This window comes from Cervus elaphus, chromosome 23 (genome assembly GCF_910594005.1).
Source record: "Cervus elaphus chromosome 23, mCerEla1.1, whole genome shotgun sequence".
Lineage (NCBI taxonomy): Eukaryota > Metazoa > Chordata > Mammalia > Artiodactyla > Cervidae > Cervus > Cervus elaphus.
The window spans coordinates 72,429,383-72,445,666 of record NC_057837.1 but is presented as its reverse complement, the minus strand read 5'-3'; the positions used below and the strand labels follow the sequence as shown (position 1 = coordinate 72,445,666).

The 16,284-nt window shown below is 52.9% G+C and overlaps 1 protein-coding gene across 1 annotated transcript in view; it reads left to right on the top strand.

Annotated features, from left to right (window-relative positions):
- Positions 1 to 1,800: 1,800 nt before the first annotated feature.
- Positions 1,801 to 16,284, top strand: part of RIMS4 (regulating synaptic membrane exocytosis 4) — a 70,020-nt gene continuing 55,536 nt past the window's right edge. Inside the window, exon 1 of the mRNA XM_043884898.1 lies at positions 1,801 to 2,021. Within this exon, the coding sequence (XP_043740833.1) occupies positions 1,925 to 2,021 (97 nt within the window). The 5' untranslated portion in view covers positions 1,801 to 1,924. The remainder of the gene's footprint in view (positions 2,022 to 16,284) is intronic.

The following is a 16,284-nucleotide window of genomic DNA, read 5'->3' as shown; positions in this document are numbered from 1 at the left end:
CTAAGAGCCAGAAAGGAAATGGGACCCTCAGTTCTACAGCTCCGAGGAACCAAATACTACCAACAACCTGAATGAGCTTGGAAGCTAATTCTTTTCAAGAGCCTCCAGATAAGAACCCAGTCTGGCCCATAACTTGTGAAGTCCTAAGCAAAGAACCCAGTCAAGCCTGCTCAGACCTCTGAGAGAATGGTAAACTAATAAATGGGTGTGTTTCTTTTAAGTCTCTTTGTTATACAACAACCAAAAACTAGTACATGTTATCTTACTTAATCCTCACCACCATCCAAAAGTGGGGCGCGGGTTGAATCCCCCTTGTACAGATGGAAAAACAGGCAGGTGAAGGATAGCATCACAGTCTGGATTGAAACTGTGCTCTTCTTGCCATCTCAGCAGGCTGCTTCCTGAAGCAGATGTAGGAACAGCTGGGAAAAGTTAGACATCTGGGCCCAACTATGTAGGGACCTAGGTCTTGGGTCAAGGCCAGGGAATGGAGTGCAGATTTTGAGTTATGACTGTGTTCATGTAGGGGGCTCTGCATTATCTGAGTGTTTGTGTGTGTGTGTGTGTGTGTGTGTGTGTGTGTGTGTGTGTGAGTCCCTGAGGGTTTATACGTGGGCGTGTCTGGGTGAACATGTGAGTCTGGTGGAGTGTTTCTCAGTGAGCCTGTATGAGTCTGCGGGTGTCTATGCATCAGAATGTATCCGTCACCAGGAGTGACTAAGTCTGTGCGACTGTGTCTGGGTGTGAACCTGTGTGTGCCCACTGAGGTGTGTCTGAGTCTGAGGGTGACTGTGTGAGTCCAATGGTGTTTGCCAGGGTATTTCTGGGTGTGCCCGAATCCCTGTGAGAGAGGTCAGTGTAGGAGGGGCACTGGTGTTTCTACATGAAGGTCTGGTCACTATGAGTGTGTCACTGAGTAGGCGTGTCTGTGAGTGTGGATTCTCTGGATACGGTGGGTTCACGATAGTGTGTGTGTCCACCTGAACGTCTCAGTTCGTGTGGGTTCCGAGGGTCTCCTGTGTGGCCAAGGGTGTGCCTATTTGTTGCTCAGACTGTGTCTGCAGGTCTCTGGGTGTGAATCCGTGTGTGTCCGTGGACGTATCTACCTGCGGGGGTCTCAGGGGATTTTGGCGCTTGGTTCTCCAAGTGTCGCTATGAGTGAGCCCGGGTGAGTCTCTCTGGGTGTGTAAGTCTGAAGGTGTCCGCGGTGTATCTTGCACAAGTGGATGCAGTCTTGGGGGTGCCTCTTTGAGCTGCTCTGCGGGTTCACGTGTGAACCTGAGGGTCACCAGCGCCGGTCACCGGGACTGTGTCCCTTTCGAGTGCGTTTCTGTCCCTGGGGTTGGCCGGTCTCAGGTGGGGACCGGACGCCTGGAATTCGAGGCGTCTGCGGGGGTTCAGTGTGGGGGTGGGGACAGCGTGGGGCCGCACCCCGGGACTGGGGGCGCAGCAGTCGGGCGCGCTCGTCGCTCGGGGCGCGCACAACCTGCGGGCCCGGGAGGCGAGGAGGGGCCCCGCCCGCGCCCTCCGGCTCCCACGCCCCGCGCGCGGCGCCCCCTCCCCCGGGCGGCGCCGATTGGCTGCGGCGGCGACTGGAGCCCGCCCCGCGCGGCCGGCTGGGGGCGCCGCGGGCCAGAGCGAGCTGCGCCGCCACCGCCGCCGCCGCCACCGCCACCGCCGCCACCGCCACCGCTGCCGCCGCCGCCGGGAGCACCGCGCGCCTCGGGCTCCGCGCGCCGCCAGCTCCCGGCCCGCCCGCCGGCCCCGCCGCGCCCGCCCGCCCCGCCGCGGAGTCCCGGCCCGGCCCCGGGCCGCCGCCACCACGCCGCGCGCCGTACTCCGCGTCAAGAATGGGGCGGCCAAGCTGCCCAAGCCGGCCGCCACCGCCGCCGCCGCGGCCGAGGCGCCGGGCGCCGGCGCGGGCATGGAGCGCTCGCAGAGCCGCCTCAGCCTGTCCGCCTCCTTCGAGGCGCTCGCCATCTACTTCCCGTGCATGAACTCCTTCGACGATGAGGACGCGGGTAAGCGCGCTGCCCTCCCCCGACCCCCGGGGGGCGTCCCGGGAGCCGGATCCCGAGGCCCCATCCCCGATCCGGTGCGCCCTAAGAGGTGGCCACTCTTTCCTCCCCACCCCCAATCCCAACCACCCTCGGGGATGCGCCCCCAGGGTCTAATTTCCCACCCACGGGGCCTCAGAGTCTCTAGGGTGTGGGATCTTCTCGCCTCCCGCCGCCCCCAGGGACCTAGATCCTCTGCATTCACCCCTTTTCCGCAGGTGGGCCCTTTGGGTCTCCTGGACTTAGCTATCCCTACTCACCTGCGCCTACTGAATGCTCCCATTCTTGTCCCTGGATCCGACCTGCCGCCCTCCCCGAGCCTCCTGTAAGTGCCCCCTCCTCAGACCCCGGGGCTCTGGCCGCCTCACCCGCGGGGCTCCGACGCGCCCCCCGCCATTGGAGGTGGCGCGCAACCTTCCTGCTCCATCTTTGTCTTGGCTGCATCCTGAGACTCCCTGGGCCAGACCCCTGCCCCGCGCCCAGGGCCTTGAGCGCCCCCCGTTTGTCTCTCTTCGTCCTCCCCCAGGGGCGGGGGCTTCGGGCTCCAGGACTGGGGTGGACCTTGAGGGGACCGGCCGGGGGACGGCCTTTCCTCTCGGTTCCTCCCGGCTGGTCCCGGAGGGAGGCGTAGGGCGGCGACGACTCTACACCTGCGCGCCCTTCCGAGTGTGCCCCTGATCCCGGGTGCTCTTGGGCCTGGAGTGGCCTTTCTGGGTGGGCTGGACCGGGCTATCATTCATCGGCCCGAACCTCAGGCTCCCAGGCCTGCGCGCAACCTCAGCCGGAGCCCAAGGGGCGGGGAAATGTGGAGAAACCGGCTCCTGGCGGCCCTGGGACCAGGCAGAGGAAACAAGGGCTTCGGATACGCTTTTGCGGTGAGGAAGCGAATCCACCAACAGGTGGGGTAGCTGGAGGGCTTTGGGTGAGAGTTCCCCAAAGAGTGCCAGAGAGGGAGTCGGAATCAGGTTCCGGTCTTGGGCTTGCTTATCTCTTTATTAGCCGTGACCTTGGGTGAGTCTTGCCTCCCCTAGCCTCCATATACTGATCTGTAAAATGGGAGGACGGTACCTCAGACACAAGGTTAAGTTAAAAGTGTTTTGTACGCTGATCTGAGAGTATTTTAGTTCAGGGAGGGGATGAAAGGGGAGGGGAGTGTGTGGTGGGGAGGAGCAAAATGGTTTCCTAGACGTTTTGGGGAACTTAATGACAATACGGATGAGTTCTCCCCTAAATACATACACGCACCATCCAAACATTTTTGTCCATAGTTTTAGGGAGTTCAAGGGCTCTGCTTAAAACTCTCTGCTTGCAGGGACGCTTATTCTGGTCAGCCAGTTATCTGATAAGCCTTGGATGGAGCGGTGGGTGATGGGTGCTCACCTCTTCCTGTTGGATCAGGAGGCAAGTGGGGAGAAAGTTCTACAGCAGAATGTGTTGGCTAAGTGGGTGAATGGGGGCGTGTGAGGCTGACCCCTGACACAGCTGTCTTGCTGTTGACCTGAAGAGGGGGTGGAGTGAAATGGTTACTGCAGAGCCAATTTACAGAATCACCATTTTACAGAAAGAATAACTGAGGCTTCGCTTCCCCCTTGATGCTGCTGAGGGAGCGTAGTATTATTATTATTATGGACAAGGCAAGGTGAGGAGGGGTGGAGGGGCTCTCCTAACCCAGTGGCCTCCCCTGGAGCAAAATCAGAGAGAGGAAATCTTGCTCAACTCAGGGCTTGGGGACGGAGCCCCACCTGCCTCGGTGGGCAGGCTCCCCTATCCCTCCCTTGATGTTCAAGGACAATCCTGAAGTTCAGCAGGCCACTTGGGTCTCAAGAGCCAACTGTCGCTGTGGTAGGGACAGTTGGGTTTTTCTCCAGAGTCATGCTCCTTGTCATGATTCAGACGCTTTGGTTATTATCGTTGGTTGCAGGCGACTTGCTCTGGTTTCACTTAAGTTACAATAGGTAACTTCATGCAATATTAGAGATTTTTAAAGGTCCACCTGATTTTTTTCCCCCCAGCAGATTTCTTCAAATTCTTAACTTTTTTTTCACTTGGGGGACCTCAAAATCATCTTGTCCAACATCTCTTTGCCCCCAAATGGATGTGTGTGTGTTTGTGTGTGTGAATGTGTGTGAGATTGAAGTCCCTGTGTGTGTGTGTATAACCCAAGGTCACCCAGTGAGTCGGGCATAGAGCCGAGACTAAAATCAGGTTTCCGGTTCTCTTTCCAGTAAAGCACTAGTCCTGTCTCTGAAAGATGATTTTTTTTTTTTTTAAGTCAGATCTCGCTGTGTAGAAAATGGTTCCCAGGTGAAGAGGCCCCAGGGAGCTGCCAACAGCCAAGAGTTTGGTTTGGGCGTCTTGTACTCAACTGCTCATCTTAAGGGATGCTTCAAATTTGGGAGGGGGAGGAAGAAAGTGAAGTTTCATTTCTGGAAGGCTAAAGAACGTCTGGTGAGAATCAGAAGTAGGGAACGTCGTCTTGGTTCTTAATTTTTCTTGTTCTTCTCAAAGTCATTAATTTCCTCCTTTAGAAAAGAAGCCTTTTAGATTCATTCTTTTAGAGCGGCGCTGCACTGAACTAATTTCAAAAAGCGGTTTGAATATGTCTCAGATAGTGGACAGAGACTGCTCTAGTCGGAGGGCTGTCAGACTGACCTGACTCTACCTTTCTCTTTTCTGCTCCCTCGCCTCGCCTCGCCTCGCCTCCCTCTCTGTTCCCCGTGGCCCAGAAGGGCCCCCGATGGTCCTCTGGCTTATCTAGGGTCCTCCCTTTGTTGCTGCTTCCACCTCCTGTCCACTGCATCTTTTTCATCAACTCGATTGACTCAGAGCCATCTTCAGAGCTTATATGCTACCCTTCAGCTGGTTTCCTGAGAAACTGTGAGGAGGAGACTTTCATTAGCCTTAACTGGGCCAGAGCACTTTCTTCCCTTGAGCTTGGGAGCCTTGGACATTTTGTCAGCAAAGGAAGCTGCCCCTTCCTCCCCGTTCTAGCCATCCTGGGGCTCAGGAGGCTGGTAGCCGCGGATTCCTAGAATTCTTCCCAAGAAGCATCTTCCCTTGTGCACTCTGAACCCACTTCTTACACTGCTTTGCCCCTTTTTAGAAAGATATTGGGGCTTTAAGCCCAGGTTGGATGCATGAGACAAGTGCTCAGGGCTGGTGCACTGGGAAGACCCAGGGAGATGGGATGGGGAGGAAGGTGGGAGGGGGGATCAGGATGGGGAACACATGTAAATCCATGGCTGATTCATGTCAATGTATGGCAAAAACCACTATAATGTTGTAAAGTAATTAGCCTCCAACTAATAAAAATAAATGAAAAAAAAATGCAGGCAAAAAATAAATAGATAATTATTATTAATTAAAAAAAGATATTGGGGCTTTAGAGAGGCATGCTTTTGGGAGGCATTTTTCATGTTTGTGTCTTCATGGCTCAACCTGGTTCCTTCTGGCTTTGTAATTGAGGAGGGATGGGGCAGCGGGGAGTTAGACATGTGACCTCTGCTTTCTTATATCAGGAAGAAAATAAAGAGTATGGACCACAGAGGGTAAACATTTTTTAAATGATTCCTTCTGCTAAGTATTCTCCTAGGCACTTTCAATATTGCTTTCTTTCCTCACAGCAAGTCTATAAAATTAACATTTGACAGTCCCCATTTTCAAATGGGAAAACTGAGACAGAATTCATGTTAACATCCCCATTTTTCAGAGGAGAAAACTGAGACACAGAGAGAGTATTCACTCAAGGTCACTGAACCAGGAAATGAGGGAGGCAGGATCTGAACTTGAGCAGTCTGCCTCAAGCATCTATGCTGTTGATTGTTACGCTGTGTGTGCAGAGGGCAGAGTACAGCGCCTGACACGAGATGGGCTCTCAGTAGCTGTTAGCTTGTTTCTGAGCAAGATTGTAAAAAGGAATCTGTGGGTTAGAGGCAGGGGGGAAGCCTGGTTCTCAAAACGTTAACTTATAAGCTAATTTTATTGCATTGTTATAGCTATTAAGGCAGAATTGGGCCCTCCTTCTTGGGAGGGGTTTAAAGAAGGGGATTTGGGGGACTTACATGTGGAACAAGAGGGTGGGGAGCACCCAGCTCCCCATGTCCCTGTTCTCTTCAACAGTTCATTTTTATTACATCTACAGTCCCAGACCTGCCAGTCTGCCTTGGGGCATGGCTGGGGAGTGTGTCTGGAGAGTGTCTCCAGTTTCCAGCAAATGCCAAAGGGGGCTGCTACATCAGGGTCTGAAATTGAGGATGGTGTCCCTGAGTCTGACCAAGTGGTTTTGGCGTCCAGTTCTCCCCCACCCGCTCGGGAGAGGGGCGGAGAAGATGGAGCAGCCAGCTCCGATTTGCCCATAGGATGCTTCGATCCAGTGCAGGGAGGAAGTTGCCATGGCAACACCGGCCGGCTACCGGTCCCTCTCCTAGCAGTTCGGGCCACATCTCTGAGCTGGAAAGCCCTTCGTGGTACCGCCTTCTTCCGATCAGGCCAAATCTGGTGGGTGGGGTGGCCTGGTGGCTGGGACCTACCAACTAGTGCCGAAACCCAGTCCCCTTATTTTTGGACGGAGGGAAGATGGAGGGGGCTGTCTGCGTTACCTCTCCTGGCTGGTGGGGAGGAGATAACTTATGTCTCGCCAGACAGATCTCAGCAGGGGGACCGAGAGCTCCAAGTCCCGCCCCCACCCCAGGCACCTGGAATGACCCGCCCTGGACTCCCCCTCCCTTCCCCAGTTTTCTCCTCTTGGCAGAGTTTTCTTTCCCAGCCCCAGTGCTAACTTTTGTCCTTGAAATTTGACCTGAGCTTTTCCTGGGAAACAAAATGTCCTGCTGAACCACCCCTTCCACCCTGAGGTGGTGGGAACAGAGGACTTCGGCCCTAAAGGGGGGCTGGGGCTGGGTGGATGAGGGGGAGTGGTGAGGGGAGGAGCCTGAAAATATCCTTCAGGATCGGGGCCGCTGGAGGGCGCGAGGTGGAGGTTCGGAAGCCTCTGTTCCCACTTTCATCCCTGGGGCACGCCACTTCCTGTTCCCCCTCTGCCGCTTTCCCTAAGTTACCACCAAGTGCTGTAATCTCCTTTATGGGCTGGGAATTGGGCAGAACTCTTCTGGATTTGGATAACTGAGGCACAGTAAAGAATGGAACCAGCTCTTCTCATAGTTCAGGCTGTGGGTGGGGTGAGAATGCGGACCCCAAACTCCGCTGTCTTGAATGACCCTGAAAGAGGCATCTCAGAAAAATAGCATGCACAGGAGTCATCCTTTCCCCCGGTGCACAGCTCACTGGCCTCCAGATCTGTTCTGATGCTGTTAGAGCTCTTTCCGAAAATTCTCTCCCCCCTCTCTGGCGCCCTCTCTTCCTTGTCCCCAGGCTGCCAGACTCATGGCTGCAGCTTCCTTGGTGTTTGCAGCTATCAGAGAGGCCCCCCTGCTTGTGTTTGGTGGGAAGGGAAAAGGAGGGACCCGTTGCCTTGTCTCCCTTTGAGAACTCTGCGCTGCCTTCCTTCTTGCCCACCTCCACCCAGAGGTGAGCCTGTTCCGACTGAGGACTGGGAGAGTGCAGGGCAGAGAGGTGGAGAGCAGATGCGAGCCAGCTGACCCCCTCTCTCATCTCAGGGCCCTTCTCCTCTCTGCCTCCCCTAACATCTCTTCACGGTGGCCTTAACAACCATCGCTTCAGCATGTCTTTTAAGAATTGTTGGAAAGGCACCAGTTTTGGAGAATGTGCTCAGAAGGGTGTAGACGCCCCCCCTCCCCCCGCACACACACTGTCGTCTGTGTACCCCCTCCCCGCCTTGGCAGTCAAGCCCGCTGTCTTCCTGTCGAAGCTCAGTTCCCACCCTCACCCCCAGTCCCCTGGAATGACCAATGGGAATTCCCTCCCGGTCCCTACCCTCCCCATTTACTCGATGCGGCTTGGATTTGACTCTACCTTGGTGTTAGGGCCTCAGGCAAATCCCAGGCCTCAGTTTCCCTCTCTTGAAAAAGGGGTTAATCATCCTTGTCTGCGCATGTATCAGGGTTGTAAAAATAAAAATGGTTGAAGGGTTGCGCTCAGTGCCTTCCATAGTCTCCCTGAATCTTACAGCAGCCAGAAGGGGTAGCTACTGTTGTCGATGTACCCATTTTGCAGATGAGGAAAAGCCAGGCAGCTTGGTGTAGTTTTGTGACTTTCTTGGGTTGCACAGTAGTGATTCAAACCCAGGCGTGTTTGACTCCAGAGACCATCCTCTGCCTCCTGGCCTGAAATGAGATTCCAGGGGGGAAAGGGCAGTGTCAGGCCTGGCGGCTGTGCTTGGGCTGGCAAAACAGCCACTGACGAAGGCAAGGGTGTGTGGGCCTGTTCAGCTTCAGATGTGCCCCTCTGGGATCTGCCATCCCACTCCATTCCACCCCAGCTCACTGGAGTGCCTTCCTGCCCATCGGTTCCTGGATGATCTCCGTCACGGGGCTGCCTGGCCTCCTTGAAGAATCCAGTTGTCTGCCCCAGCCCTGGGGGCCGATCTATCACCTGCCTCTCCAGACCGATGTAGGCCAATGCTGGATTATATTTAACGCTGTGCTATTTCCACTTGACAGCTCCGGAGCACCGTCCCCCCTCCCCTTTTCTCCTTCCTCCCCCCTCCCCTTCTGATTCACTCGGAAACTGACAAGGCTGATGTCAGCGCCTTATTCTTAGCCCCCGTAATTGTAACTGCATTTAGCAGTGCGCACTTCATTAACAGTTTCTGCGATGGGGGAGTGAGATGAGTGTGTGGCTGGGCAGGGATGCGGGTGGGGGTGGGGAGGGGGCAGCTGCTGCAGAGACCCTGGCCAGGTGCCTCTTCTGGATGGACTAGCTGGGTGGCTTCCAGGCCTGGCTTTCCAAGACTAGCGATCTTGGAAGGCCTCTTGGAGAGCATCTAGTCCATGCTCTTCATTAGGCAAGGAGGGAAACTGAGGCTCTATGAGGCAGAGCACCTTGCCAGGGTCACATGTTAAGGATCCAGGGCTCTGGACTTTGAGTCTAGGTTTTCTTCTTTGGTGTTATTATTTCTTCAACTCATATTTAATTAGCTGCTCAGTGCCAAACGTCTCTTTAGGTGCTGGGGCTATATCTGGGGAACAAGTCAGGCAGTTACTGCTCTTATGGAGCTATGTTCTGGAGTGGAGGAGACAGATAATAAACAGGGAAGCAATTAAGCAATAAATAATTTCAGACTGTGTTAAGTGAAATGAAAAGAAGATAGGTTGATGGGCTAGGACATGAAGTAAGGTAGTCAGGAAAGGCTTACTGGGGAGGTGACAGGTGAGTTGAGGCCCTGCATGACAAAGAGCCAGCCATGGGAGTATGAAGGGCGAGAGGGATTTAGGCGTAGGGAACAGGTGGTGCAAAGGCCCTGAGGTCAGCGTGAATGTGGGTGTTCAGGGAACAGACAGCAGACCAGCGTGATTAAGCTGCATGAGGGGAGGCGAGGTCAGAGAAGTAAGCTGGGGGCACAAGTGAGCCTTGTAGACAGGAACAAGGAATATGAGTGTGGGTAACTGAGGTTCAGAGTGGGAAGGAGAAAGACCCTCAGCTTGATAAATAAATTCAGAAGCCAAGAACTCCCGCCTCCTGAATCCCAGTCTTTTGAGTTCCTTAGACACAGGTGACTTTAAATGCGTCATGTGGCTTCCTTTCCCATTGTAGCTGGAAGGTAGTGTGGAGTCTGGGCTGCTTCTGCCCAGGCAGGCTCTCCCTGCCTGCCCCCTCTCTCCTCCTCAGCTCTCATCTGACCCAGCTGTATCACTTCTTGGGGTGATATAGCTGGGGAGCTTCCAGGGTGGGACAGAAAGAATGTGGCTTTGGAATCCAACACACCTGCATTTTTATCTCACCTCTGCCATTTCTAAATTGTGCGACCTTGGGCCGGTGGCTTCAGCTCTCTGGGACTCAGTTTCTTCTTCTGTAAAATGGGCGCATAATAATGGACTTCCCTGGCTGTCTCATTAGTGATTAAGTCTCTGCGTTTCCACTGAAGGGGGCATGGGTTCGCTCCTTGGCTGAGGAGCTACAATCCCACAAGCTGTGTGATGCGGCCAAAAAAAAAAAAAAGTAAGTTCTTCAAAAGGTTATTGTAGGGAGTAAATTGACATAATGCACAAAACACACCTACCTCAGAGCTGGGCATGTGGTCCTCAGTTATAAGGACCAGTGAGATGATGGGTTTAATCCTGTGCACATAGTAGGTGCTCAGTTAGAGGTGACCGCTGTCATTGTGCTTGTTCCTGTTGGGTCAGAATCCTCAAGTTGACTTGTTGAAACAGATTGCTGGGCCTCTCTCCAAGTTTCTCCTTTAATCTGGGTTGGGACCTAAAATTCTTATTTATTTAAAAAAATTTTTTGGATGCACCACACAGCATGTGGGACCTTAGTTCCCCCAACTAGGAATCAAACCCACTCCCCTTGTGGTGGAACCTCAGAGTCTTAACCGCGGGATTGCCAAGGAAGTTCCTGAAAAATCTCATTGCTAACAAGTTCCCAGGTGATGCTGATACTGGTCCAGACCTACTTGGAGAATCACTGGGTTAAAGAAAAAAGCTGGAGAGAAATGAAGGGTTCTTCTGAACTTGGGATGTTTCCTTAGATGTCTTAGATGCTTGGGACATTGGGTACCAGATTCGGTACCCGGGTGTAGTCTTCAGGCACACCTGTTTCCATCACAAGGTCTCAGATCAGATGAGTCTCAGCTGCTGCCCTGCTTTGCACCGGGTTTAATGTGAAGGACCCCATCAATCCTTTTGGAAGCCATCGGTATAAATGATAAATGAGTCGACATGAATAACACATCAACCCATAATATCCTTTTGTGACATATTGGCCTCAGACAGCTCTGGAGATTCTGAGGGGCCCAGGCCTAGCCCCTTTTACCAAAAGGAATAGGATGCCACCCCTTTCTTGCATTGAGGAAAGGCAGAACTATGTGTTAAAACCAGGAGGTTCATTTGAGGACAGGTCTCCACTGGGAAGAAGTAAATTAAAGGAACCATCAATGTAAAAGGGTAAAAAGTAGGGAAATTCTTCCGAGAGACTTTACTGAGTCAGTTTATTTAGATGTTTCTAAGAAAGGGGTCGCTGGTAATTTCTTAGGGAAGGTTGAGGTTTAGCTCAGATTCGAGGTGTGGCGGGGACAAACTTTATGATGTGATAAGAATCTTATCCTGTCTGACAAAATTCAGAGTCTGAAGACAAAGGCATTCACCAATACATTCCAGTTGGGATTTCCTCAACTGATGGGAAGGACTCTTCCAAGAGGGGTGGCTCAGGATCGCGAAAGAGCATGGACTTTGGAAGCCCCCAAACCCAGGTTTGAATCTCTGCTGCATCCTAGCTGTGTCTCTCGATGTGTCACTGTTCCGGACCTCAGCCTCATCCTTTGTCAACTGGAGTGAGTAACTCTACCTTGTGAGAATGAGGGAAAATGCCAGTGTGGCGCATAGAAGGCGTCTGGGCCGCTGCAGCGCTGCCTTTCCTGCTGCTGTAGACATCCTGGGTGCAGGAGGGGCGGGATGGTGGGAGTGCATTCCCTGCGGTTGGGACTCCTGGCTCGGGTCCCAAACACAAACACAGTTGGTAAAATTTACTGTGTGCCTGGTGGAGCCTGAGAGGCTGCATTAGGAGTCAGGAGAAGAGGTCTCCATTCAGCCACTGGATCGCAGCATCTCCTGAAGCCACTTCGCATTTTCTTTTCGGCCTCTGAATCCCCGTTTTCAGAACGAGGTGGGCTTGGTTTATATACAACCGGAGTCTCCCAACCCTGCATCTCCTCCTTTGTGTTCCTCCCCTACCTGTTTCTCTCTAGTTGATTCTTGGCTGATGGGTCATTGAATACCATTATTTTTAAATGAGTCTTCCCTGTAGCTCAGACTGTAAAGAATCTGCCTGCACTGCAGGAGACCTGGGTTAGATCTCTGGGTCGGGAAGATCCTCTGGAGAAGGAAATGGCAACCCATTCCAGCAGTTTTGCCTGGAGACTCCCCTGGACAGAGGAGCCTGGCAGGCCACAGTCCATGGGATCACAGTTGGACACGACTGAGCAACTAACACTACTACTACTTAAAATTCAAAAAAAATTTTTTTGGCTGCTCCGGGTCTTCGTTGCTGTGGGCAGGCTTTCTCTGCTTGCGGTGAGCAGGGACTCCTCTGGAGTGGCAGTGTGGAGGCTTCTCTTGTTGCGAACAGGCTCCAGGCACGTGGGCTCAGGAATTGTGGCTCACAAGCTTAGTTGCCCTGAGACATGTGGGATCTTCCTGGAGCAGGGATCAAACCCATGTCCCCTGCGTTGGCGGGCGGATTCTTAGCCACTGGACACCGGGGAAGTCCCTGAACACTTTTTAAAAGAGTATTATTTGGATTAAGTAATATATGCAGATGGTACATTTTAGAAGCACAAAAATTACCCAGCTAAAAGGGCCCCAGGCACCTCCGTCTTCTGGGTCTCCTGTCCCCTCCCCTGGACAAACACTGTTTTCGGCTCTCACAGCCCTTTATGTTGCCGTTACTGACTGTAGCTTGTTGCGTGGTGAAAAGCCAAACAGCATCAAAGGACAGCCAGGGAAACCATCAGTCTCCCTGACACCTCAGCTACCTTGTCCCACTCCCGTAACCCACCATCTCGGTCATTTAGGTTACCAGTTTTTTCTTTATTTTCCAGTTAGCAAATTCTTATTAAGCTGTTATGCTGGTGCCAGGTTCGATCCCTGGGTTGGGAGGGTCCCCTGAAGAAGGGAATGGCTACCCAGTCCAGGATTCTTGCCTGGAGAATTCCATGGGCAGAAGAGCCTGGCAGGCGACAGTCCATGTAGTTGCAAAGAGTCGGACACGACTGAGTAAGAGGAAACTCTGGCGGTGCCCAGTCCTGTGAGGATTCAAGAGTGGTCAGATGATACGCACTGTGGATCACCAGAGCGGTGGTTATGGTACACAGTCCATAGCTGGATGTCCTGGGTTTGAAGCCTGGCTTTGCCACTTAATGCTGCGTGATCTTGAGCAAGTTACTTCATTGAGCCCTAGTTTCCTCAGCTGCAAGAAGGGCTAGTAATCGCTCCTTCCTGCCTTGAAGGTGTCAGGAGGATTAAATGAGTGCATATTTGTGACATGCTTTGTGGAGAGCCTGCCCGCAGTAAGGGTGTGTTCAGAGTATTAGCTGTTACTGTCTCAGAACCTTTAAGTCTCTTGAAGTCCTCTCACCGAGGCCCAGACAGGGATTGCATGGTTTGCCCAAAGCCTCGCAGCAGGTCTCTGGCAAAACCAGGGGCAGAATGGATGTTTCTGGTTGCCAGCAAGGGCCTCTTTCTCTCCCAGGTGACCCAAGTGGCCACCCTGGACCCTATCGGCACCCGAGGCTTCCGGTCCGTTTCCTGCGTTTCCAGATCTCGGGGTCCCTGAGAAACGCTGCTTGGTGCCTTGGGAGTAGGTGGGAGGACGTGTCCTTAATTGGGGCCTGGAATGGAAATTCATTAGTTCCTCAGCAAATGCCCCAAAAAACATCTCTCATCTGCCTGGGCCCAACACCAAGACTGGATCAGGGGCCTCGGGGGCCCACCCAGACCCAGCCAACCCACCCTGCAGCCATCTGGCCCCTGGAAGCTGCAGCCACTTCTGCTTAGCTTCTGTTGGTTGTGCTGAGTGTGGGGAGAGGGACCCCCAGGCTGGGGAGCCTCGTTCTGATGGGAATCAGGTGGGTGCTTCGAGGGAGGGAGAAGTGAACATGTGTGGTGTTCTTAGACTCCTCTTGGTGGTCTTCAAATTGAAAAGATTACAAAAGATGGGAGAATGCCCTCCTGCTCCCACAGTCTTGGGCTGAGACATAGCTTCCTGTGCAGGTGACACGCAGTGATCTCAGGTGAGACCAGGATGCAGGATGAACAGGAAAAGAAGCAGTTGGGGATGTCCCTGGTGGTCCAGTGGTTAAGACTTCACCTTCCAGTGCAGGGGGTACGGTTCAGTCCCTGATTGGCGAGCTCAAATCCCACATGACTTGTGGCCAAAAAAATCAAAACATAAAACAGAAACAACATAGTAACAAATTTAATAAAGACTTTTAAAGTGGTCCACATCAAAAAAAAAAAAAAAAAGCAGCTAATAACGGTCACTCTCCCCCAGGCCAGCCTCAGTCTGACCCAGGGAAAGCTCTGGAGGGCAGATGGCATCAGAAGGTTGATCAGCCTTCTGTCCTACCGTATCAGACAGTCATGGGTTGTGGATAGCCCCACACATGGAGGGTGGGGACATAACTGGGCAAGGCAACTCAGATTTGCTCAGAGAAGTTCTCCAAGGAATGGGCAGCTGGGAGCCAGGATGGCAGAAATTCACAGCAGCTGTGGGATAGGTGTCCTTGGAGGGGCTCTGGCTGGGCGGGTCCACCCATCCACTGTCTGGGAACTTCTGGTGACAGAGTGGGGAGAACAGGTGTGGCCAGCTCTGTGCTGGGCAGTGGCCACCCCTGTTACAGGTCACCTTCTCCACAGTCCTGCAAGGTGTGCATGGCCGTAGGGCTAGGTGGGGCTGGAAGAATCAAGTGTCTGGGTGGATTCCTGGCTTGGCCACGGTCAGGCTAGTGAAGGGTAGGACAGGGCTTCAATCCCAGTGTGTATGAGTGTGTGCGCTCAGTTGGGTCTGATTCTTTGCAGCCCCATGGACTGTAACCTGCCAGGCTCCTCTGTCCATGGGATTCCCCAAGCAAAAATATTGGAGCAGGTTGCCATTTCCTACCCAGGGGATCTTCCTGACCCAGGGATCGAACCCCAGTCTCTGGCATCCCCCGCATTGGCAGGGGGATTCTTTACCACTGCACCAGGCCTGCCTCCAACACTTCTGATCTTTACAACACTCTGTGCTAGACCTCCTTGGTGGTCCAGTAGTTAAGAATCCGCCTTCCAGTGCAGGGAATGTCGGTTCAATCCCGGGTTGGGGAGCTAAAATCCCATGTGCTGCACGGGACAGCCAGGAAACTAAGAAAATAAAAACAGTCTGTGTTGCAGTTGATTCTGTTCATGACTATAATGTATATTTTGTGCTTCCCAGTGGGTTTCTTTCCAGGTACCTCTTTGAAAGGTGTCTGTCTTGGTTTTCTCTTTTGCACCTTGCAAAGATAAAAACCTTTTGGGCCTGACAGAGCATGTTTGCCTGTTTGATCTCAGCTGAGCCTCATGGAAAATCGGCTTGGTTTCCAGAGAGGTGGGCAGGGGCCCTGACAGGCTGCTTGAGGTGAAAGACTAAGGGGTAGCTGATTTGTCAGGGAATGAGCCAGGAATTTGTCATAAGAAAACCTAGGTTTGAAACCTCATTTTTCCCATTTGCCAGCCGAGTGAACCTGGGTAGGTCTCTTTGAGCCCTGCTTTCCTCTTTAGGTGAAACAAGTCCATGACTGTAAGCCTTGGGTAGCCTGGCAGGTGTTCTAAGGACATTGCATGTAGCAATTACCTGGCAAGGCTTTGACTGGGGGTGGGGACAAGGAGTCCAAAACCCAGAGCAGACCTCTGCTGTGTGTGTGTGCAGAAACAAGAGTCAGATCAGGGCCTGCCTGTGAAATGGGCTCAGTGACGCTCGTCTTGCTGTCCTAGCTTGTGTTTCCCATGAAACAAGCATTTGAGTACAAGTATTAGGTTGAGATCTTCCCTGGTCATCCAGTGGCTAAGACTCCATGCTCCCAATGCAGGGGGCCCGGGTTCCATCCGCGGTCAGGGAACTAGATCCCACATGCTGTAACTAAAAGATCCTGTGTACCACAGCTGAGACCCGGTGCAGCCAAATAGATAAATATTTTTAAAATTATTACTTTGAACCATAGGAAACTGCCATTTGTGGGAGTCGAAACAGTCGAATAGCAGTTGTATGTGGTTTATGTGGTTCATGACAGTGATGGGTGAATCTCCAGGAGGGGAGTGAGAAAGGCAGTCAGTATTATCAGCCATGTTACCCCTGACCAAGGGCAACCGAGTCAGGTTGTACCAGGGGCTCTGGGAGGTGATATAACAGGGCTCGGCAAACTTCTGTAAAAGACCAGACCCTGGATGTTTTAGTCTTTATGAGTCATAAGGTCCCTGTCTCAGCTGCTCAATTACACAGTTGGAATGCAGCCAAAGACAGTATATAAATGGATGTGTGGGGCTGTGTTCTAATAAAACTTTATTTACAAAAATGGGCAGCGAGCTGGATTAGCCCATGGGCCCTAGTGTGCAGACCCCTGGAGTAGAACATATAC